Source organism: Rhopalosiphum padi, chromosome 3 (genome assembly GCF_020882245.1).
Source record: "Rhopalosiphum padi isolate XX-2018 chromosome 3, ASM2088224v1, whole genome shotgun sequence".
NCBI classification, from domain to species: Eukaryota; Metazoa; Arthropoda; class Insecta; order Hemiptera; family Aphididae; genus Rhopalosiphum; species Rhopalosiphum padi.
The window spans coordinates 27,847,238-27,875,121 of record NC_083599.1 but is presented as its reverse complement, the minus strand read 5'-3'; the positions used below and the strand labels follow the sequence as shown (position 1 = coordinate 27,875,121).

The 27,884-nt window shown below is 24.9% G+C and overlaps 1 protein-coding gene across 1 annotated transcript in view; it reads left to right on the top strand.

Moving 5' to 3' along the window:
- The window catches only part of LOC132927413 (uncharacterized), a 389,955-nt gene continuing 362,071 nt past the window's right edge, over positions 1 to 27,884 (top strand). Inside the window, exon 1 of the mRNA XM_060991934.1 lies at positions 1 to 129. Within this exon, the coding sequence (XP_060847917.1) occupies positions 21 to 129 (109 nt within the window). The 5' untranslated portion in view covers positions 1 to 20. The remainder of the gene's footprint in view (positions 130 to 27,884) is intronic.

The window sequence follows — 27,884 nt, the reverse complement described above, 5'->3', positions numbered from 1 at the left end:
CAATCGGCACACAACCTCGGATGCATCGTCAGTTACCGTCAGCCGGCTGTACTGTCGCGAGCATTGCGTGCGGCGCCATGTGGTCCAATCTGTGGATTGTCGTCATTTATCTCGTCATCGTTGTCACAGGTACGATACTAATTTCGTTAAATAATAATAATTATTCTTTGCACGGTTTATGATTTAATTATTGAGACCAAACTCTTAGTCCAAAATTTCGGGTTTTAAGTGGAATATGGTTCACGAGTCTACTTAATTTCGCCGAACGTCCAAAAGACATGTACCTACGTATATTACACACATTAAATGCATATTTGTTTGTCACACTTTTATCTTTAACATGTTGTAATATAATTTTTTTTTTATACGATTTTCATAAAATTGTTTTATTTTTATTAAAATTCGTTCACTAAACTTCAAGTTACAATTTAATAATAATAGGTATTAGGGATGAGTAAGTTATAATTCGTTTAATATTCATAAGCGCAAATTAAAAACAATTTTTTCGTTTTTAATTTTTTTTCTATTTAATAATGAAAATAAAATAAACAATTAAGTAATTATATTGTTTGTTTTAAATTTATTTATTGTTTGAAGCTAAGTTATAGGTACTCGTACATATTTTTTTATTTTAGTATAAAAAATATACGATTTTCACTATTATATATTTGTCTGTTATAATGAATATACTGTAACAGTAATCACTGTTAGTTTCAACTTAATAATTGATTTACTGATCAATTGATCAAAATTTAAAACATAATATTATTATAAAATGCTAAATTCGTTATGTCTTACTTAGGTCTTTATACATAGGAAAACTAGACCATTTTAATACTAAATTCCAAAACTATTGTTAATGGAGTTTGAAATATATTTTATATTTTTTGAAAAACTATTGGAAATTAAAAAAGTTTTTTTTTATTAATAATTTATTCAAATTGTTTATTTCTATAACTACTTTGATTTATATAAGTTAAATTAATAAGTAAAACCTCGAGTAAAACTAATTGAATATTCAATTACAAAGTAATGAATAGCGCGAATATTCAAGATAACTGGTATATTAAATTGGTATATTTTAGTGTTTATCAATAGATTGATTGGCATAAGTAACAGTTAAATAATATTCATAAAATAAAAACGTCAACTGTAAAATAAGCCTATATATTATTATAAATGTAAAAATTGAAATTGTCACGCGTGTTCTTTGTAACTTCTCATCCGATTATCTTGATTTTTTTTAAATGAAAGATTACATCGCGGAGCCGATTTTAAGTCTATTTTTGATTCTATAGGTTAATGAAAAATCAAGATATTAATTTTTAAATAATTGGCAATTGCACATATAAAGATATTATTTTACACCCGTGTTACCAATTAATTGGCAATGATTAGTTATTTTAGCGAATAGTTGATGTAGTATAACAGTATAAAACTTTTTTGTTGTTTTTGGTTCATACTAATGAAGCTTTATACATTTTAGAATGGAAAGGAAATAAAATTTGGATCGTTCAACAAAAAAAAAATAAAATAATTTTTAAAAACTACTGTTGTTAAATGGTAAAAAAAAAGTAACGTTGGGCGGGACAGCTATGTTAGTTGATATGTCGGAAATATAATTTATTCACCAAATCAGAAAACCAAAAGTATTATTTATCCACTAGCATTTCGCTAAATGTTAGCATTAAGAAACTAAATTTAACACGGATGTATTGTGTACTGGTAACGAAGTGCACGTGGATAACTAGTTAAAAATAAAACATAAAATATATTTTTATTTAAAATATATGAAATATATGAATCCATGTAAATTAAAATCAAAATATGTAAAATAAATTTAGTTTCTCTGTTTGAACTTATAAGTTATAACTATAGATTTTTTTAAATGTTTTATAATGTAAATTCCGATATACAGAAAAAGTCGAAAAAAAAATACTTAAAATTTAAATTCAATCGAGTATACGAATATAATAATAAAATATTATTCAAAACATTTAAAATAATTTTTTGGTTGAAACAATTTTGGTTCATAATTTTTAATCGTTAATTTCATTAATACATGTAATTATAATTAACAACTAAAATGTGATGATACTCATTAATATTTTTATATTTTTTTTATCTGAAATATACATTTAAAAAAAATTATATATATTTTATGTGAATACAAAATTATATTATATCAGTAAATTTTATCATCAACTTGAATTTATATTGTTTCTAATGAATAAATTATAAATAGCTTAACAAAATATATCATAATATTGTACAATATTGTACATTATACATAATTGCCATTTACCTATATATTTAGATAATTAGTTTGATGGGGTTCACGACGTTTCTAATAATATAATTTACATTGTAATTATGTTAATTATATAGCTATGATATATTTTTGTCAAAAGTTAATAAAATAAAAATATTTAAAAAACTTATTAATTTTATCAAGTCATTATAGTGTATTTAAAATCATATGATCATTGAAAATCCCACTTTGAAAGTTGAATATATCGGGAATAAAGGGTTGAGCATGAACATTGGGATTAAAAACACAAAGCAGCACATTTATAACTTTAACCAACGTTAAAATCATTGTAGTCAAATAAACATTTTTAATGGATTTTAGTTCACTTTAACAACACCGTGTTCATATATTTTCGAAATGTATTAAATATATAATATGTCGATTCATTGGACTGAAGGTTATACTCTCAACAAATTTAATTAAATTTTATGTGATTTTAGAAATGTCTTGTGATGTTATAAATTAAAAAAATCTATTTTTTTTTAATGAAACCGTATTTTTTTTTATGTTAATTATTGTGAAGCAGATAATTTTGTTGAAAATTGTAATACATCTAAATCGAAATATCACTCGATTATTTACCATCACAGTTAATACATTAATAGCATCTAAAAAAAATGTATCTCATTAAAATTCTGATTTTATTCGTAATTCGAGATGAATAGTTTAAGATGTTTAAGTGAATATTTAAATATTGTTTTAATATTTTGTTTTGTTTAATTCGGATTATAATTGGACTATACATGAAAATTCAACCAAGTTAAAATTCATAAATATTACAAAAAATGTATTTTAAATTCAATTATATTACAATTAGTAACACATATTTTTGATGATCGTGCTTTGTGAATTTTATAAAATAAATCAAAGTAAAAAATGTACTTTTCCAACTAATGTGTATAGAAGAAAATTTCTTTTTTTAGCTTTAAAATTTGAAAGTTTGAAACAGATAATTTTTTTATCATGTGTAATTGGTCGTATAAAACGTTTGGTTGCGTTTACATATATATATCATACAAGGAAAACAAAGACAATTACATTTGGAATGTAGTAAATGAAATAGTTTATCACGTGTCTACTGTTGGCAAAAGTCCAAGTTGTTCAAACATATAAAAACAGTTTCTTAAGTTCTTTACATATTAAAAAAAGCATTATAAAATAAAAAGTCTATTGACATTATTATATTTCAACAAAATAAATTATTAAAATTCAACTAGTTAAAATATAATACAATATAATAGGTAACTGCTGAAATACTTTTTTAAAGTTTAAATTGATGTATGATTTTTCATTTTTAGTATAAATATATTATATTCCAACTAAGCTTTTTATAAAAGTCTGGTTTTTATTTTCATGATTTTGATTCATTGTGGAGCGAGAAAGGTATTAGTTTTATATAGTTGTGTATTTTTAAACAATTTATATTTATGTAGTTATTTTTTTTTCATATACTCGTATATGTTTCTTAAGAAAAGCTTTAAAAAATTGATATAAATTTAATTTATTTAATATTCTAAATGTTATAGTTGTTAGAAGTTATTTATAAAAATTACCAAAATTACCAAATTACATGTCTTTGTTTATAAATATGGGGTAGAATTATTATTTTTTTTTTTTATATAATTATGAATGAAAATAATGACTAATAAAATTTTAACAGATTATCAAGTTAATATTCTGAATTTACACCACGACTATAATGCATTATTTACATTTTTAATACATATTTTAAATGGATTTTTTGATTAATTATGTAATAATTTATGTTTTTTTTTAGTTTATTATCATTTAATGACATGTATAATATTATCGCACTCCAAAAATATAACCGACATTTTTTGCTTATTTCGGTATTTATCCCTGTGTTCTTTTTTGTATGTGGTTGGCTGAGAATTTTTTGGAGTTTTCAGAACAAATGTATTTTTATATTTTAAATACGTAAGTACAAATTTAAGATGTTTTTATTTTGTTATAAAAAATAAATTCTAAGAAAAATAAAAAAATAAAAATGAAATTAGTTAAGGCGAACGTTACATAAAAATATGAAAAATGGCTTTCGGCAAAGTTACTTATATTATATAGTTTTGTCTATAATTTGTTAATATAATTTGGCAATATCGTAAAATTAAAAAAGATAGACAAGTCACAAGTGGGTACCGTTCTGTTGTACATTATTATAAGTGTCGAATTGCTAGGTTAGGTTTACTGCAATGGATGTGTTCACTTTGAATTCAGGGTATAAGATTATATATGAAAGCTATACGATTAACGGAGATGATATGTTATATTATATCACAAACTATATTTCATGATATGTTTTTTTTTGATATAGTTGTAGAGTAATTTATTATTTAACTTTTAATACTTCGGCAGGAAGATATAACTTTTTCTAAAACTATTGCATTTATTATATTATTAGTATTATTAGAATTAATTTATATTTTTATCATATTATATAATCAACTTATATAACTCAAAATGTATCAATATCTTTCTGCAAATACCGTAAAATAGTTAAAATAGGTTCTAAATAAATAATATCTTAAAATAAACCAAAAATGTCATTACGTATAATAAATTTCATAACTTACATTTTTTCCACGAATAATGTTTTTAAATTATAATAAAATAATTCACAAACCTTACCTAACCTTGGAGGGGGGTATAGTAGAGCCGGTTTCGTTCATGAATTCATGGTAACGATCTCTGTGTCGCACAAAAATCAAAATGACCTTCAGCTGTAAGACATATTCATGTCAAAAAAACTAAATAAAATTTGACATGTTTATAAATTGTATGTTAATTAGACTAGTATTAGGATGGACTACTGTAGTCAATAATTTTATTTAGCGCATGCATGTCGCAAAAAATAGATTTCAATCCATTGATATAGCATGTCTTCGAAATAATATTGTGGTATAGAAATGTTTATTTTCGTGATTATTAGAAATTTATACTATATTACTCTTAGCTTCTATTTTATAACATTAAATAAATACATTACTGCTAGAAATATATTTCTTTATTTGTACAGTATAGTAGCTTGACCTAGTTTTTACCAAAAACATTTTTCATGTATTATATCATGTTATATATTGTGATTAAGTTATATTATTTTAATATGAATGTAGTGACGTATTATAAAAAGGTATGGTACAAATTTCTCGTTACCAACAGCTTAAAATTTGTCTAAAATGTAAGTATTAAAAAAAATATCTTTGTGCATGAAATATAATAATATATGCAAGTTTAAAATCTTTTAAGTGAGTTATGTTATATGAATAACAATAAATGAACTAAAATCGGTGTATTTTTTTGTTTAAATATCTAAATTTAAAATAATGTAAAAAGTTTTAACTCGTAAAATAGTTCTATTTTTGACTAACTATTCTCCCTCATATAAAAAAGTACAAACTAGATCAAATTTGTTACCAAAAATCATCTTTATAGTTAAAAATGAAAATATTATTATTGAAAACTGTATCAAAAGGTAATGACAGACTTATAAAATATATCATCATCTATTCATCATCATCTTACTCAGAATCTAAAAGTAAAAAAGTCGTGTGGTTATTGCATTAAACATTTTATATCCTATACTCATATAATTTCAATGGCGACACCGCGTACTTCCTGGCACGAGGATGAGTTTGTTTTACCCTTAGAAGATTTATTATTTCACAGTCCAACAACGGACTCCGGACGCCTTCAAAACCGGAAGTTAACTTCCTGTTTTTGACCGATTCGCGTTTTGTTGAAATGTTATTCCCTCCACAGTTCTGCCCACTATCATACTTCCCACCTATCCCTAAAGGGTAGCTCTCTGGGACACACTAACACGCCAAACAGAGTTATAGTCGCTTTATACGTTCTTTCCATTATTATTGCGATAGAAAATTGAATTTCGGTATGCAATCATTTTTCAATGTCACTTATGTCATTGTCATTCGGGAGCTTCATGTATTTTTCCAGAATCATTTTATCCAATATTATTAAATTAAATCGTATTACTGAAAATTTAATATTTTACTATACTGATTTCGAAAAAAAAACATAACTTTTGGTACTTATTTTAAAATAATATGCGAAAAGTCTCAATAATTACTATGATTAAAGCCAAAATTATAGAATAGTATAAATACAGTAGAACAGTGATCTATAAATGGATATTTCTAAATGGTGGTAATTTTTTTTTTGGTTCTGATAGTGTTTTGTAAAAAAAAACGTATTAGTTAATTCATATGGTGTACACTACAGTAAATAAAGATATAACGTAATATTTCTTCATTAAAAAAATTCAAATTATTACCCATTTATTTCACTAATCACCATATGATATGAATAGTTTTTTTTAACTATTTAAATTTTTATTTCATTATCTGTTAAACAGGGTTTGTCGACTGGTTGATCTTTCTAGGAATATAGGTTGATTGCATTATAAATAATCGAATAATCAGATTGCTAAATTGTATTCTAGAAATCGTAGTCGAAATAGTGTATATTGTCAGTTATTGTATGTTCTGCATATTTTCGTTTTCACCGAATTTATTTATAATTTAAATTTTTTACAACAATATGCAATTATTTAGTCCATAATTTATCATTTTAATTAAAAACAAGAGTATTTTTATTGACGTTACAAGGCAAGTGCGTATGGTTATTATGTGGAGATATGCTTTCAATTTTCAATCGTGGAAACTTTATTGGAGTGGAAGGCATTATTGAACTAAATATGCATTTTTTTTTATTTTTCCTAGTGTGTTATTACTTATTAGAATATAAGATTATTATTACGAAGAAAAAATAAATAATATCAAATAAATCTCCTCCTATAAAGACTAAAATTCTTCTAGATTTCGAGCACCAGAGACTTAAAATTTCAAATGTAGCTCACTTGTTTAAAAAAGGTTGACGACCCCTGTGCTATAATATAATGAGCAATTATGAATGTGATACCTATAAAAAATTCTGACTAAAAATAATTTTATAAATACATATTTATATATATATATATACATAATACATATCTATTATCTATAATTAAGGGCTGTTTATATAAACACAAAGAAAAGTGTTACTCAGAATTATACTTTAAATGGATGGAATTAGGAAAGTTACATTTAATTATTATTAGTTAATACAAATATAAATTCCGAAAAACTTTAAGGTAAAGTTATTACATTACAAATATATAATATATAGGTATATACATAATTTGTATATGTTGTAAATTTATCCCGCATTTACATAAAAATAATTTTAATTTAATTTTTCAAATTAGGTATTTAATGTTAAAGTTTTATTTTAAACTGGATGATATATTTATTATGTTTACTTTTGAGGTACCACATTTGAAAGTTTCATTGCGTATAAAATATTTTGCATATTATACTGACAATAAATATGTGTAGGAAATTGAATTCTAAAATACGCATTTTCTCTGAGATAATAAATGGCAACGCTAATTTTTTGTTCGTTTACAAACAAATCTTACTGATAGATTCATATTGCAGTGTTTTATTCAAATTCGGCCATTGAATTGTTCTATTTCATTTAACTGCAAAGACATTTGCATTCAAATGTTCAAAACTTTCTGCTCCTGGTGGTTTCCAATCATACTTAACACACCAGGGTTTAAGTGTTGAGATGTAAATTTCTGTAAACTCAATAAAAATACCGAAGCATAATATGATATTATACATACACATTTACACTATATTTTACATAACGAAAAAATGAAAGTTTATTTGGAATAATTTATTATTATGTTATAAATTATTTTGAAAATAATATTATCATATTATGATTAAACGCATGTTACATAATATTATAATATATCATAAGTATGATTGGCTTCAAGGTATATTCGTTATTATCTTATTGAATGAATTTTCGAATTTATAACTATTTCAAATACTTTCAATGACACAGAAGCAGAAATGAAAAAAAAACAAAATCTAACTTCTTTTTGAAAACAAATCGCGTACTACGTCGTGAATACAATTGTCACGCAAACATATGAGTTGTGTGTCGGAAGAAATAAAAATAAAATCGAAATCGAGTTTTCTACATAGAAATTGAAGCTCGACTACAGTAACAAGACCTTTTTGGCATTTCATATAGTAGCTTGTGAATATTCGTGCGTTTAAGCTCCGTAATATTAATGGCCGTCTTTTGCATAAAAAAGTACATAAATAATTGCATATAGGTATGAAAAATCTAAAATAGTCTTTTAAACTAGACATTTTTTTTTCAAGTATTCATACTTTTCTTTAAACTTCTATGCAAAAATATCTTTAGTAGTACACACCCCTCTTCTACTAAGTTTATACTATGTCTGTAAGTTGTTCATAATAAATATAAATAAATATTAATATTATAATCAACAAATTTAAATGTTATTTCAATACAGATCGTTTGGCTTTTAATGAGTTTGAAACTATTTAATGCACATATATCATCACACTTAAATAAATCGAAAGTATTCCTTTAAATATTGTGAATATCTAAAATTATTGAGAAACGATCTTGCAGAATACTTGTTCTAGTCAATTTTGTCTACGCCACATTGAAGACAATATTGTTTGCGATTTTTTTTATTCAATACTAAGTTCATAGAAATACATAATATAGACGTAGTACGGTGTCAAGTAAAGTATGAACGGGATCGTTATGAAATAATAAAATTACTGTGTATCTAATTACTTTATACGCGGGAATTTGTTATGTCGATAAAAATTTAAAAACTTCTCCTTATCCCATTTCTTGTCACACACGTATCACAGACCGTAGTGTGTACGCTAAGTAAATAATTTAAAATTTATTTGGCGTAAATTAGTAAATAGTTAGATGAGTATATAATTAAATATAATATGTTTGCGCGAGATCCGTTCTGCGACAATAATATACAGATTTCATAATATATATGTACTTATACTGCCGAACGAAAAATCGACTCTATCACGTGTTTTCGCCTTTAAACAACAGTTTTATATTATGTCACTCTAACAACACTCCCGTGTAAGGTATTAAATCGGATCGAATGGTCACGCGATTCGAGATAATACAAAAAAAAAAAAAACCGAGATACATAATAACGCATATTTATTTTGGGTTTTATTTATCTTAATTCTTTACTGCACGAGGGCACGACAATATAATAATATAGTATATTATATAATAAATATAGCACGAGAAGTATAATGTATAGCAATTTTTATTATGACGAGTTTATTCATATTTATAATTACGATATAAATATTGTTGTTCATGAATAATAATATAAAAGCAAGTGTACAAAACTACAAAACTAATTTTGATAAATAAAGGGTATTGATTCCTAAAAGAAGTGTGTATTATTTATTCTTAATTAAATATAATATACAATTATGTTAATGGCCGTCGTAGAACTTGAAATGGTTATCATGCGTTTTAATTGTAATTGATTTTATAGAAATAACTTCTATATTAGTCATAGAAAAGTTTATCATACTCAATAACTATCGTAGGAATTTATAAGTAAATAAGCAATAAGTAAATAAAATTAACGCTTAAGATTTTACAAATTGTACACAAATACACACAAGAATCACGAAGTCTATCAGATCAACGAAATTGTTGATTACTATTTTATAATTAGTATTGAATCAACATCAAGAATAATTTATAGAAGGTTGTTAATGAAATAATATATCAAGTTATCCATTTTTACCATATACTTAATTTCCATATTATAATTTCAAAAAAAAAAATTTTAAATGAAGTTACGAGTTATGAATTTTATTATAATTCATTATAGGATAGCATTTAATACATACTATTCTACTGATTGGTATCAACACAGAATAAGACAATTCAAAAGTAAGAAAAAATGTGTTATTACTTTATTAGTAGGGCTGGGATTTCGATGCACTTTTAATTTTTTTTCCAGAGGTTGCTGTACGATGCTCGCCTGGTCACAAATCCGTAACATGTACTTTTGAATGAGAATAAGAAAATTTATTTTGCATTTTTTGACAATTTTTGACTTTAACGTCAACATTTTAATTTTTAGGGCATTATTGGAGTTTTGGGGTTCAAGATTCAAACATAAAATTTTATTTTAAGATTTTACATGGTAACGCGATTTTTATATAAATTTATATATATTTTTTTTGTTTAATAAACAATAAAGTAGGTACCTACTCGTATTTCGTATCGTAGAAAAACTTAGATAATGAGTTTGCGATTGTCGGCGTGGCAAAGTATATTTAAAATTGGTATAATATATATTAATATGTTTAATAATCTGTTAGAGCAATAAAATCTATACATCTGACGATGCCGTTCATTACAAGTTATTTTTTATTAATTAATTTAATCAAATATTATTTAAAATTTATACTAAATTTATTAAAAATAAAAACAGTTTACCTCCATTTTTTTAGTGCATCAATAAAATTTTTATGGCATCTTTAAGGGTTTTATAGGGCATTACATTCCCAGTCCTAGTTATTAGAAAAGGAAAACTATTGGATATTTGTAGCTCCATTCAATATTTAAATTGTTAAATGATTCTAAGTTTACTCATTTATTTATCTAAGTTATTATTTTAAAGGTGTTAGGAAGAGCTTCCTCCCCAACTTATTCATTTAACTTATTTATTTTTATTGTTGTATTGTTAAAATAATAAGATAAAAATACGAGTATTTTAGTAACACGTAATACATATAATTTTCACAAAATGTCTTGAATTCTAAATTTATTTTTTCATCTAATTTATGTTTGAATATCTTTTATTATTTATAGTGAAAATTCTGTCTATCGATAAATTGTTTTGAAAAATCAGTATAGTTGTGCATTGACTGCTACAAATTGGTTAATGTATAATTGATTGACGTTTTATTTAATTATCACATATTATATAAACTAGAAATGATTGTATTTGGATAACAATTTCGAGTAAATCGTGGTTTACCAAGACATGAGTGTTGTATAAAACTTTTCGAGATTTTTAGCTCATTACACTATAATTGCAAAAGCAATTACTTTTTGGATCTGTTTAAAATCAAAGAAAAAAAAATATACAGAAAAAACTTTCGGCAAATAATTAAATTGTGTTCCTAGAAAAAGTGTTAATCCCGACAAAAGTAAAAGCAGAAAACTTATATTATACACACTTTGGCCAGTTTATTGTGTAAGAAGTTTGCTTGTATTGGTGGTGTTTTTGATTTATTGTTTCAAATTGAATAACTATTTTTTTGTTTTACTTATTGTTTTATATGCGGTGCATTGAAATAAATCTAAATATTATACAATGGCATGGTGTATGTACTAAAAAGGTTTTTTTCTTTCTGAGATTAAATAAAATTTAGCTTATGTGCGATGTTTGAGACTGACTGGTTTCGTATTCACTAACGTCAAGTGATTAGAATAATACTGCTCTGAACTAATAAATTGTATACGACCTCGCAACATCTGCACTGCGTTTTAAATATGAATATATTTAAACTGAAATGGGACATTTTGGCGTGTGGCCGTTTTGACGTAAATGTTTTTAAATGTCTACTTATAGTTGTTTCTTTCATCTTATGAAAAATTTAAATAATAATAATAAAAGAAAACGGTGAATTGCATCTTATGAAAATATACCAACGATGTACATTTTTCTATTTCTGGAGAAATGATGATTGAAATTGCATTTGTTCGCATCAACGCAATATTGACAGCAATCGTATGATACATATTCGTTTGATGTTGGGTGCATATTTACCAGAAAAACTTCAACCCTTACTTGAATGGTTTGAGGATAATTATATCGGAAGATTAAATCAAAATGGACGTGGACAATTACTTGCTAGATTTTCACCATTAATTTGGAATTTAAATGAGCGTGTTCTAAATGGTGTATACATAAAACGAGTATTCATGCAACGGCTACTAACCGTAGATTAAATGTTGAAATGGGAACCCCACATTATTGACGGTCATAACGCGCTTAAGAAAAATTCAAGCTGGAAGGAATAAATGTGTGTTCTTATTTATTTGTATCACAAAGGAGTTCCCGCCCTAAAAAAATAAAATAAATTGACATTCATAAGAGATTATTAAAAATACCTAATTCATGAATAAGATACATTTTTAAGAGGCGTAGTACTACATAATATTTCGTTACAATAATAATGTTTCTATAGATTTGTAATTTTGTTTTTTAATTAAATAATTTTTAATCGACTCAAGTTATTTACGCAAAAACAGCCACTGCAAAACGGTATTTTACCAACTAAAATTATAAAATAGCACATTATTATATACTTTGATTTTAAAATTTATAATTTTCCCATGAAATTGATTTTTGTAGTATCTGCAATCTACTGTATGATATTCACTGAAAATGGATTGCTTCGATTCTCATAGTTACTATACTTAATATTACGATAGTAAATTATTTTTTTGTCAAATTAAAAAAAAATATATAAATATTTTTAACTCATTTATTACTAATGGCAGTTTTAAATGGTGCCCGACGGTAGTGCTTATAGATATGGGAAAAAACAACTACGACTGGTAATCATACCAATTTTGACGCCGTCATATTAGTTTAAAGATTCTCAAGGTTTGGTTCAAATTTAATCAAGTCCGCTTTGCGCGTTTTACGATCACATGGTTTCTACATGATTTTATTGAACGAAAAGTCTTGTGAAAACAATCTCAATTTCAGTATCTAGTCTTGTATCAAGCTCTGTGTTGACCTGCAATTATGAGATCGAAACTTTATCGGTAGGTGTATTTAGTTTAGTTTGATACATGAACCACGCGTTTCGAAATGTCGGTAGTTTATTAATTGATTTAAGATGTTTGTGCAATTGGATTTATAGTCTTTCAACAATGTATATTTCATTATTATACACGTAGGTACAAATCATTTATGGAAAACTTAAAAAGCGAAAACTGTCTGTTGTCCAGTTTTCTTTACTTAATTTAACACAATGGACGTGCACTTTTTTATATATCTAATAAAATGAATTCATTAGAGTCTGACATTATTATGTTCAAACGAAACCTTATACATTTTGTTTGATATTAATAAATTGTATGATATTAATAAAAAAAAAGACAATATATAATTGTATATATTTGTCTGGGAATGCAATTACAGCTCAAGAAAACAAACAAATGAAAATTAAAAACTTTTTAATTAATAATCCTAACAATTTTGAAAGAAGCAGTTAAACTTTTTTTATTATTAAAGTGTAGAGTTGTGTGCTTATAGTTCAATTTTAATGATTTTATTAAGAAATTTGTTTTTTTCTTTATACTTCTATGCGGTTCAGTCATTAAATGTGAGTCCAAATAAATAACCATGCACTTAAATAATATAGTATTTTTAATATTATATTTTAAAAGCTACTGAACATTTGACTTTAATAAGTATTATTTTATTTATACATAGAATATTGAAATTTAACTTAAACAATTTAAAATGTGTGAATTTTTATATAAATGGTATTATGAAAAACACAAATTACACATTATAATAATATATTAAATGATAACTTTTGGTTCTAAAGATTAAATTTATATTGCTATTAAACATCGTGAAAATTATATTTTAACCGTCGTTGAAGAATATTGAACATTTATAAATGTTTTTCTTAATCTAAAGTATGATTTAGATAGTGATCATCAGGTTATGTTAAATTATTTTATGAGATATAATTTGTATTTAACTCCTGCGGGAAAAATTATACATACCTAGGATATTGCTTGCGGCAGTAGCATGATGCACATTACGCACAAATACAGTTATTACGGTACGTAAATGTTTGGAGGTCGTTCTGCATTTGAAATGTAAATAAATATGAGATATGATATTATCAAGCAAGAAAAAAAGCATACCCTAATAATTACGCGGAATAATATAAACAAACAAATGTGCATACATTGAATATATGAATACATAATTTGTCATCGGTTAATATATCAATATAACGATTTTATTATAATGATAATTATGTAATAATAATAATAATAACTAGAAATTAATTTACTGAATTTACTTTTATTTGTTTTACACTGTTTTTAAAGTCTATTTCAAGAGAAGAGTCTATTGATGTAAGCACGCACACACATACGCACACATAAATATTTTATACAAACTTGTTCAGTTATATAAAATATCAACGGATATCATTAGTAGAGATATTTTCAACTCGCTTCAAAACCAAAATGCATTGCATTAGTAAAATGCCTCAAGTCTTTTATTAGTTTTGTAAGGAAACAATTCCTTACTAAATTATTTTTGAAAAGTAATGTTTGAGTTTTGCCAATAATAATAAAAATAAATCATAATTCATTTATTCTAGATAGTTGGAAATTAACAATTCTACAACAGCTCAAATTATGCATACTGAAAACGTATATTATATCAATTGTATTATTGTAATTAAGGCCGTAACTGGAAATTAATTTCGGGAGGGGTTTTAAGCTAAACAATTGTGTTCTAATTTTACTATAATATTAAAAAGGTTATTTTACAACTAAATAATATAACACGAATAAATTGAGTTGTAATTTAAAATAAATATATAAATATTAATCATAATACTAAAATATACTTCATTACTCAATAGTAGACATTCGTAGTATTAACTTAATAATATCTTATAAAATATAGTATTATACTATATATCATGTGTAAAGTTTCTAAGGTTATTCCTAAAAGTCCAAAAATACAAAAATAAAAACCATATCGATTTATTTAAAAACTGGTGTTGTATAAATATTGTCGTTTTTTGAATTTTGTTTTTTTTCCTGATTATTTTTAAAAATACATAGAATTTTTTACTTTTGACTTCTCAAAATAGAATCATGTTATTTACATGCTTGATGGAATATTCCCAGTCATACTATTTACGGTTTTCAAACCACTGTTAAAATAATTGAAGTTTAAAGCATATTTACTGTTCCAAATGATAGTTGTACGCATATATAATCATTATAAAACCAATATCAGATTCTGAACTGCATTCACTATAATCGCGTTCATGTAATGTATCACGTAACATGTTTATTTATACGTCATTGTAGTTTGTAATATGAAACACAAACCCTTCAGTAAACTGATAGTTGGTTGGTTGGGTGTTCTCTGAATCTAATTTTCGGTTTGTGAATACTATAAAACAATTGCCTATATATAATTGTGTAAATAATATCCATTTCGTTTTTATTTTAATTATATTGTAATTAATCATTAACATACTTATCAAGTTTATTATTCTAGAAAGGTATGTTAATATAATTAAAGTTAAAATTATTAATTCTTTTTTGTTATTCTTAGATTAATTGTATTATGTTACAATATTATGGACATTAGGGTCGTATTTTAATTTAATAACATAAAACTGGAGAATTCGTTTTTCTATACATTTTGAGTGTACATATTTTATCATTTAATAGGTCACTGTAATAGATAAAAATCAGAAAAAATTTGAATTCAATAATTCATCATTGTATACAAAATAGTAAAAAACATATTTTATGATCGGAGTTGATATGCAAACCTTTATTTCTAAGTATAATTTATATTGTTATCATAGTATGATATATATATATATATATATTACTAAATTAATAATAATAGGTCAAACATATTTTTCCTAAAATCATCGGATATATTATATTCTTCTAGTATAGTAAGTGTAATATTATACACTTTTCTTATTAATTTAAAAATTTTATTGTGTATAGACAATGATAATAATTAAATTATATATTTAAGTGGAATATTTCAAGTTTTAAAATTATTATTTTTTTGAGCTGCAATAAAATAAGTTATAATCGTTTTTTTTTGTTCGAGAATCAAGTTTTGTCAACATTTGTGCTTCAAACTGATATAAAAATAATTTATGGCTATTTATTTTTGAATTGATATACAAATAATTCATGAAAAATATCGTATTACATTTTTAACTCTCGAGTATTAAAATTAAAAAGTATAAAGTTTTACGATTTTTCGGTTTGTTTTTCCCAATTATTTCAAAAAGTTAGTACGCACTAGAAATTTTTTATTATTGATTCCTATAAAGTATCAAATAGATAGATTTTTCATCAGAAATCACCTTCAAAGTTAAAAATTGAAGCATATATTTTGCTCCAAAACGTGATGACGGACATAAATAAATAAAAAAAAAAACAACACACGTTTGTACGTATAACTAATACATTCATCGCGTCTCTCAGAATCTAAAAAAATATAATCAACATAAACAGCAATTCTTGTGAAATTGTATGTTTGATTTATAAGCTCATGTATAGTTATTGTTTGGAATAATGTTATCTTTTGGAACCTTGTAGGTTATATTATAAAAAAATAAAAATAAAACCCCACAAAATTGCGTTTTACTATAGACCAAACAGTTGCGAGCAAACATCAGTAAGTGGTTATCAGTTTCCCTCCATCTACGTCGTGGACGTTGATACTAATACAGTCACTCTCATCCCGTGTCGTCGTTCCGACGTAGCAATTAATTGAAAAATGTATTACGAGTTTTAATAGTTAGGCGGTAGAATATAAGGAAGTATTAAATGGGTTCTATTCAGAATTCGAGAAGCGGTAAAAAGGGGAGAAAAAAAATAAAGCAAGGTTTTTAAAATAATTAATAGTTAACCAAAGGAGGATTTCTATACGATAACGACTGGTAAGCAATATGGCAAATATAATTAATTTAATATTTTTTTTTCAAATAATATTTTTTATCCTTCTGTATTTTATCTTTCATTTTGACTTTATAAAAAATGCCATAATACTATATATATTATAATAAACCGAGTGATTTATCCCTGTGTCTAAAGTATACATTCATTATTTCGAAAAGTTTTAACTTGTTAGAAATTTTTTTTACATTATTTTATCTCATTTTAAACCAACATTTCTGAAAAAATTATATTTCTAGCGTTATCATATTTAAATTGGTTTATGTTTTTGAATGACACCGTTGATTATTAATTTCATATCCCGAAGAGACTATTACTAGGTACTCCTATAATATATTAGTATATTACTTTTACATAGTATTTAAAATTAAACTATAAAAATAAAATTCTGGTCTGGCAGTTTATTAGATATAAGTATTTAAAGTTTAGATAAATAGAATAGTGAACCAACAGTTTGTATAGTAAACCCCAGTACTATTATACTTATTTTTTTTTTAACAACTTTAAATACATTTAAATTATAAATTATAATTAATTAAATACTAATTTTAAATATAATTTTTAAATTATAATTAATTAAAAGAAATAATCTGAAAAATTATGTGCTTCAGAAAATGAAATTAAAAATTTTGTTATCTTTAAAAAAAAGTAACAAATTAAAAAAAATGATAATGTTAGAATATTCAATTGTAAAAATATTGTTTAGAAATGTCAAAAATTGTATAAAAAAAATTTTTTGAAAACGTTAAAATTTTTTTAAATAATTAATATAGACACCATTTAAATAGATTGCCCTGTTTATTATAATTTATACTACATTAGCGGTATTTATATGAAATAAGTTATCAATAAATCATAGTAGTATTATATGTTTAATGTCCTAATATCGTATTATTTAGTTTACTAATTTTTTACAATCATATTGCCTAACACAAAATACATCTTAATTCATAAACAACTTCATTAACACATTATTCCAGTCATTCCAGACATTTAGAAAAATAACAGTATACTTTTTGTGAAATGTTAATGTATAAAATATGACATTGTTTTTTTAATTACTACTATAGTTATAAATATTTAATCAAATTAAAAAAAAAGTAATACTTGTAAATTGGAGTAGTATAAAGTAATTTAATAACAGAGTTTTATAGATAAAATTCACAGATTAAATATATATATATATATATTTAAGGTTTAGTTAGATTAATTATTGTTTTGTACATTATTAATTTAATTTCCTAGTTTCCGCTTTTAAATTTATTACAGTATTCAGAGAATACAAATTGTATGTAACCAACGTGTATGTATAATATATTAATATATAAAAATATTATGTCTTTTGTATATATAATATTACTAAAATGATAATATTTCAAAGTTTAAATTATAAACTAGATAATATGGTTATAATTATTATCACCCAGTATAAATCACATTGTTTTGCTTTACATTTTTTTTTTTTTTTTTATGAATATTGAAAGCCGTAGGTATAGTATCATTCCGTCCGCTAGTATTCAGTGTGTAAATTGGCCGTCATGGGCTGTCTGTTCAAAATTATTACGTGTGATGGCCACGCAATTGCCATATATTATTAGCAGTGCTTAACTTTTATATATGTATAAAAACCGTCGAATGTCAACACCCGGTAACTATTGACGATGCCTCTATGTAATTTAATTTGTTTCACTTTTTGACGTAAATACTGCGGCCAATAACGGAATAAGTGATCCAACACGTTCCACGTTTATTACAACAGTATACATATTACATATATATATAGGTATATGATAAACGTTAATCTAAGTAATAAATGATGGTTTTTTTCAAACCTTGTCAGGTGAAACATAGCGTTTTGATTTCACATACTTATATTATCATTAGCTCGAATTTCACACTAATATTCTATAATAATATAATATTTCAAAGCAAATTTGACCCAAATCTAAAAAAAAGATGTCCGATAGGCGGTAAAATTTTTTTTTTTTAATAATTAATTTTAAAATTCAAGTTGTAGCTTAAATCTAAACTCTATGATAGTGGATAAGTCCATTTTGACCATTATATATGTATCAAATAATAATAGAAGGATAATTTATTTAAGAACCAGAGTGGTCTCATAGAGTCGTGGAGTGACCAGACCTTATTCATGACGGGGGAAGCTAAGTGTTGTTTATCTGTTTCATCTATTACAAGCACACTATAAGGGAAGATAATAGATCCATGGTCCAGAAATTATTTATTTATTTTCCTTATTTTTACAACATTAAGTTCGTTATAAATACATGTTATCAACGCTGAATTGCTGAAGGTAATGCGTGTAAAGATATAAAGGTGTCGTACGTACACATCGATATAAATAAATTTAGCCAAAAGGTTAGAAATGAACGTAACATATTAACTTCAAAAATTCAGTACGTATAAAGTTTACCAGTTAGTGATTACTGATGACTTGAGTTCGAATTTATTAATTCGTTTACATATTTATTTTGGTTCATATTAATGTGAGATAAGTAAATACAAATACAATTAACAATTTTTTTTGCTAAGCAAACAACCAAAATTTAAATTGTAGACTGTAGTACATATTAATTTTGCATATTTTGACATTTTGGGATTTTTATTGAGGAATATACTTAGACGTTTTAGTTTATATTTTGATAATTGGTTTGAAATTACAAAATAGGCACTAAAGTCAATATTTTTCGTGAGCTTAAGTCAAATATGATTTGATTTAACTGAGAGTTTGTCATAAAGTCGATCGAGACCAAATTTTTATGACCGGTAGCGGTAATTTAGAGATTATTACGACCGACTGTATACTGTATAGAATGCATTTTATCTACTAATTTTTACGGGTATTTTTATTAGATTAAATTTAATAATTTATTACTACGTGGTAATATTCATATTTAATTTACGGAGAAAGGAAATATCTGCAATGAGAAGTTGGTGCATATCCCCTCCCTTCAAGTTCATCCATAATAATCACGATTATGGCAGTTCACACTAAGAGGTTTATTTTATTAGACTAATAATATAGAATAGTTAAATACTCCAAATCAAAATATTTTTGTTCATAAAAACGATTTATATTGAAGAGCTCCAGGAATTTTTACGTATATTGGCTCCATTCAGTACCGTTTTTTTAAAATTAAGTTATTAACAATTGTTTCAAATTTTAAATGCATTTATTTTAGTTATTTACTCGAATATTGTAAATGTCTTTAAAAAAACCAATCACTTATTTTCATCTATTCAAAACATTGAATATTTTATAGAACATAATATTTGAAGTGTTTTTAAATTATATTTACTGTATTGTAATCATTTAATGATTTAAATTTTTAGACTCATAAATTTTGATTTTAAATTCAACCGAGAAAAACATGTTTGATGAAATTTGTTTATTTTTAGTATAATGTTTTCAGTGAAAGTAAAATTATTTAAGTAAAAGTGATGTTTAATGTTAGAGAAATTCTTATTATGAAAAGTGCCTGCCACCTGCAACTGCAAAACATATTTTTATGGTTACTTATGTTTATATATTTATGTAAATTTACGTACTCACATATATTACTAAAGTTTAATTCCACGAAAAAAGTCTGAGATGAATTGTCTCGGAGTAAAATTGAACAAAAAAAAAAAAAATCACATAGAATGATTTTAAAACAACAATTAGATTATTTTATTATAAATATAGAGTACTTAAGACATTTATCTACAAATTAAATAAAATTAAATATACGGTATCCAAGTGAATTAAAAATTAAACGGGAGATTTTTTTAACATGACAGAACACTTCTACAATTTTTTTTTCTTTCTTATATTTCTTATGACTTTCATTTCACAAAAACTATACTTGACTCTAAAATAACTCATAAATTTATATAGTTATAGTGACAAATAAAATTACAAATGGGACATATAATTATTAATTCCCAGTAATTATTAAGTTAACGATTTATTTAATAATTTCACTGCATATAAATAATAACATAAATATTCGTGTGATTGGGCAACGATAACTGTTAAACAATGATTCGTGAGGAATGACGTTTGAATCGTTTTCAAGTTTTTCATTAATTAACGAGAAATGCAGTACACGCAGTAGAAACTGTTTCTTTAATGCATTATTAATGATCGCATTTGAGTTTAAAAAATATGTCTTTATTAGTTTATTATAAATAATCTCTTAGTGTGAATAATATACAAGTATTTATAGTGCATATTTTAGCTCTTGATTTTATTTTTTAATTTAATGAAAAATAAGTGCTTATAATTTTTATTAAGTGTTTAGTATTTTTCATCGAGTCAAAGTAATACGTTCAGACACGTCGAGTCTAACCTATTTGAGTGTCATAGCGCGTATAATTTATCTACTATTGATCTTGGATACCCAGTCAACCAAAACGCTCATTCAAGAACTTGCGATAGAAAAGTTTTAAAATCTTATAGGTTTCAAATATAAACATGATCATTTGCAGTACCAGTGCCTCTAAAAACAGTGACTCCGTTTTGAATATTTACTTTAAATTGTATCGAGATAAACCAAATCTGTGGTTTATCAAAATAAAATTATTCAGCTTATTTTCTTTTAAACGTTTGCGATTGTTATTGGCTTTAAGAATTTTATTTAAGTTTATATATTATACTGCAAGTATGTAAACATTTGTGTTCATACTCGTATTTTAAGATTTTTGTTAAAAATAACACAATTTGTTAGTGTTATTAACGCGATTCTGTGACGGGTGAAGCAGACGAACTGTAAATAACTCCATTCACTATCATTATTGAGACTAATTACTTCGTCAAAATATTATTGCCTACGAAATTTATGATATTATTAAATATAAGCTTCTAAGATAAACATTTTGATTCATTTTTTCTCATTAAATTAAGTTGTTGTTACAGTTATGGTAAAGTAAAACTACATACATTGTGATTGGACAAGAAACAATATACTGGTTGTTGGTTTTTTTTTACGATTGCTTATCTGTGCTTTTGAGTGGTGATTTAGCCAGTCCAGTAAATACCCGTTGTCCTGGTTTTCCATTCCATCTAGGAAACCGGTTTAGTTTCAGTTTAATGTTTATAATTATAATATATTATTATACACCTAATAAGTCACGATTATATAATAGAACTTAACTATTCAGCTGTAAAACTTTAATACCAAATTAAAACACAACATTTCAGGACTAGGTATATTTATAATTATACTTGCACATTTAAAACTCTGAGACTATACAATTATTTCTAGACATATGTTCCATGTATAATAATATATTAATTAAAATAAATAAGTTACGTGATAAAAAAAAGTGTCAATAGTACGAATAATTAAAATGGAAAATGTATAAGTTGTAATAAGTTTAAAGTTAAGTTTTGTGTTGTGTGAAATGATCTATGATTATTAAGTACGCTGTATTTCAAAAACAAGCTTACAATCTCAGAAAATAATTTCAAATTTCTTAGGAATCAAACAATTTTAATCTTTAAAGTTTCAACTTCAAATTCCAAGTACAGGTACTTAATTAAAATGATACAATAAACAAACGTTAAATGCAAATATGCACTGCGAAGTATAATTTGCATTGACATATGTATGTCAATAACAGTATTAATTCCATTGATGGTTAAAAATGTTTTCTGAACATTGAAGAGTTTAAAACAACAATCTTAATGTATTTATAAAGAATACAAAATAAATAATACCATTTTATAAAAATAAAAACATGAAATCGCCAATTCATTTGTTTATCAAATATAGTTATTTATTTTAACTTCCGTTGCTCCTTACCGAGGTAATTATAAATACACCTTGATTATGTATCCACGAGCTTAATTAAACGGTCGTGACTGGAGGAGTTATTCTTTATAAAATGAGTTTTATTTTAATATTTAGATAGGCTAAAAACATAAAAATTAATTTTTAAAACAAAAAGGAATTTTAAAGCACTTATCATAAACCAATTTAGTTTTCTAGATGATTTATTACATACTATTAGACTAAAAAAATAAGGTACGCATCTGAACATTTACAATTTTTATGCAAGTCCGTAAAATATGTATTTTTCAAACTCAAGTGTAATATTACTTCAGTCTACATAAATCGTTTTATTTTGTTTTCCCACCGACCATTTTTTCTCGGAGCTATTTTTCATATCACGTCATGATGTAATATCGAAGAGAAAGACTTTTAAAATTCTGACAGTTCGAGGATAGTGTCTACAACAGCACATACACCAAATATTCAACACAACCTTGGGATCTGTTTAAAAAAAAAATAGCCATTAAAATCACATATTTAATTGTGATAAAAAAAAATATAGCATACAATATTACATGCATTTTTGAAAATAATATCCGAACTATAATAAGAAAAAAATAAATTCGTTTAAAATATCAAACGATACTATATATACCCGAAAAAATCGTTGATGGTTTTTCAAATTAATTTTCATTTCCGATAACATTTTCGTAATAATATAATATATTCGTTTACAAAAATCTACGTGCGTGATGCGTTGTTCACGAAATTCAATAACATTTTGATCCGGAAGCGTTTTCTGCAGAGGGTATTTAAAAACAAAAAAACTATAGCACAGCTCTCTAAGTAGGCATTATATATAATATATTATAGGAAGGAAAAACGGCAGCTTCCTGATCACGGCCAGCGGCGGTGGGGGCGGCGGGTCAGGTGGACACTGGGTGAATTCCAGGAAAGTTTTTTTTTATTGTAATATTATGTTGTCTTGTTTCGGTCATCCACCTGTACCGGATGAACCTCACGGTAATCTTAAAGCAATATTAACGCGGTACAGACGACCTTCAAATAATTAGCGATTACGTGTACTTGCGGGTCGGTAGCACACTAGTGTGGCGTCTATCGCCCAGTCGGTCTGTCGGCGGAAAATAAAAACGCGAGCATTGTGAAACGAGACGGCTGCAGCAACGGACGAACAGCAAAAACCATAAATCACGTGATTCCGTCCGGATTTCCGTTCGCCACCGCCGGCCCCGTCTAAAACCGTTCCCGCCATTTCCTGCGTCTAATGAGACCCAAAGGTTTTAATGCGTTTGTGATTACATTCATTCCCGCACGAAGGAATAACTATAAGCACCGAATCCCTCTCCGTGCCAGCCCCCGGTAAAAATATACACACGCGCGCGAACACACTCACACACACATAGAAATTGTATTTTCTTTTCTGCTAAGCCTCTAGCTCTTTTCATCAATTCAGAACCAAATAGACCCCGATAGCGAGATTTCCAGCTCCCCCCCTCTCGCGTCGTAGCACCACTAGCACCAACGATGCTTGTATTCTTCATCACATTATACCCGTTTGGTTGTCCCGTAACGACTGACGTTTAAGATGTTTCGACCGGCGTCTATCTCACCGTAATATACTAATGGATGTATATTATACGTACTATATACTATGAGTTTATGACGAACCTAAAACAAATTTACTGGATATTTTTGGTTGTAACTCCGACAACGCAAAGCGTTTTCGAGTTGATTTTACCCATTGCCTGCAACCGGTCATATATTTTTCACCAATTTCCGATCGACTTCAGGTAGCCCTATCGCGTCCCAAATATAAGTATCTCGATTGCGTTCAAACACATAATATTGGTTTAACAAATAACGAAAGAGTTATAATACAAATACTATGTCATAGAACTACACAATGTTATGTTATATTAATTGTTTACACATCATTACACAAATATTAATATTTAAATATAATAATAGTTTTAGAAAATTATTATTATTATTTTAAATTTCATAACAGTGTAATTTTCAAAAGTTTGAAAATGCATTTATATGGAATAAATAGTGTATAAATACCTTAATAGTTAAGCATGTATTGGCATTGTTTTAAAAAAATAAAAAAATAAAAATTAACTTAGATACAATATATAAAATAATGAACTAAATTGCATATAATTAATTGATATTGTTAGAATATTTAAGAGAAATATTGTTATAGCTCGCGTAAATGCGCTATATTATATTTATATAAAAATACACTGATGAGATGCCATCGGGTTATTTATTTAGTTTTAATAGTCACTGAAGGAACAGTGTTTTCTACCTATTTTTTTTTTACGGAGAGACGATTTTTATAACACGAACACGTCGTTTATAATCGTGTTATTATAACGCATAGGAAATTGTAATAGGCAGATTATACAATATATTATTATTTTAAATTAAAGTAACAATATTATATAATACTAGTTGAATTGGTTTTTAATTATAATTCAAATAGGTATTTAAATCCTAGCCATTTAATATATAATAATTTTTATAATTTAACTTAATTTATAATATTTATAATTGAAATGACAAACAAAATGAAATTGTAAATAATAAGAGTGATTAACTTTGTAAAAAAAAAAAATTGTAAAATCGAGCGACGTGATGACACTCAGAAGAATATTATTTAGAACATCTCTGTGAAAAAAATTGGAAAAAAGTTAAATATAATCGTCACAAAATTGGAACATAAAAAGGCCTGTTCTTCTTTTATGTATATAAGAATAAATTTATATTATATAACATTGTGTAAGTTTATGTGTGATAAATAATAGGTACCTAATACGCTAAAACGATTTTCGTATCTATTTAGGTATCGCATAAAATGAAGATAAGGTTATTAAAAAATATTGTCTATGTACTTGAAATAATCACAGATGTTTCCAATGATGATGACTTCGTCGCAATGCTTGTAGAGATTATCGTGTAGTCATTGAATATTTAAAACATTAAACAAATGTTAATTGAAAAATATATGAACAAAATAATCAAGAAACTATTATAACACAGTATTTCAAACCAAAATAAGCGAGTTATATTGTTAAACATTATAAATAGACTTTAATTTCATAAATTTGTTACTACAATATAGTATATACTCGTAGTTTGATTTTAAAGAATTCTGTAAAAATTTTCAATAAAATGCAATAAAAAAAAAAACTGTGCTTATGTATTTTTGATATTTTTCACAGATATAAAAACAACTTAGTGAGATCTTGTATTACGTTTTCAAGAATTTCGACCCAGAAAATATTTTATGATTGTTACCTAATTAAAAAAAAAAAAAAAATTATAATAAAAAACTAATTAAATCTAAAATTTTAACTGTCTACAAATATATTAAAAAAATGTTAAGTATTAATTACATATAAAAAACTATAATGTGTATAAGAGATGTAATCATAAAAATTTAGTGAAAATTTTAAAGTATCCGTTTTTAAATTATAACGAAATTAAGAAATCAATATCTAGTCCAAAACTGGTTTTGCATAACAATACCCATTTTTTTCAAATTGATGTATTTGTATTGTTAACACTTATCAATAGGTGACACCAAAAAAACATACAGAATTGTCAAATCAATGCATTATTCGTTCCACTCAGAATCCGAAATGTTTTTTTTATTTAGTAATTCAATTTTAGGTTTGGAGTAGTTTATATACAAATATAAATGTTTAATAAATGCACATTAAATATTTAATTGTTTTTTGTTTTTATTATTATAAAACATAATAACATTAATTGAATATTTGTTTGTATTACGTTTGGCATGTTAATTGTTATTAATAACACCTCATCACTATAGCTAATTGAGTCATCTCATAAAACAATAAATATATTTTTAATAATATTAAAGTAATATTGTTTATTCAATATTCATCTAAAAATATAAATTATAATGTATTGTTAAATTTACAATTTAAGCTTTAGGTTATAACACATTATACAGTACTAATTATTTTTTAGGTTAGTGAAGTGGTTAATGTATCCTAAAAATGGAATGATTGGTACCAACTAATTGAGTAGATCAACACAGTCCTGTTATTAATTAATACCTATGTTTTGATTTTATAGAAGTAGATAAATAAATATCGTGTAACACAAAGGTCAAATTTTATTTTGAGTCGAATAGCTGAAATACGCGTGAAGTTGTATTAAATTGTTTTTATTTTTTCTTACATATTTATAAACTGCTAACGAAATATTAATATGTTATTGTATATTCTACAGTTCTTAACACAAATTTCACATTTTATACGCATAATCTAAAAATACAAGCATGATGGTAATTTATATTTGGATTTTTTATTGCTTTGATTTTGAGGCGTTATAAGAAAAATGTTATACTTCAATTCGTTTAAGCCCATTTTTCGACCACATATATTTGAAAAAAAATACTCATTAGTTTTTAAGAAAGATATATGTTTTATTTTTTTTTGCTTGTATAATTATCTATAAATCATAATTTAAAACTTTGTTGATAACATCCTTATTATGGTAGGTATCTATTTTATATTAATAATGATAATATTCAATAATGTGTTAAAATATTACTTTTTAATGAGTTTTTTATTCACAAAGTTCAGTTCTACAGCGTTTAGTTTTTCAGAAGAAACCTTTATCATAATTTATGCTTTACTTAGTACTTATACCCTAAAATGTATGGTAAAACTCAGAAGACATATTATTTTTAATAATAATAATAATAAAGTTAGAAAATTAAAATATATTTTATATTAATAATGTAACATCGCTATATTTAATTTACAAATATCATTTATAGTAAAAATATTGAATTCTAAATACTATATTGAGTGTCTACTGAATTAAATAAAAAAAAAATTATATAATAATTTTTTTTAATTCTTAGTAATGAGTTATACAATTTAATTTTTAAACCATTTATTTAAATTTTTTTCGTATCAAATTTACTTTCTTAAAAAAGATAAGTTTTTGTTGACGTTTCTAAAAAAAAAAATTGATTTTATATGAACATAATATTTTTTACACACATTTATTTTTTGGTTTTTAAATTATAATTTATTTAT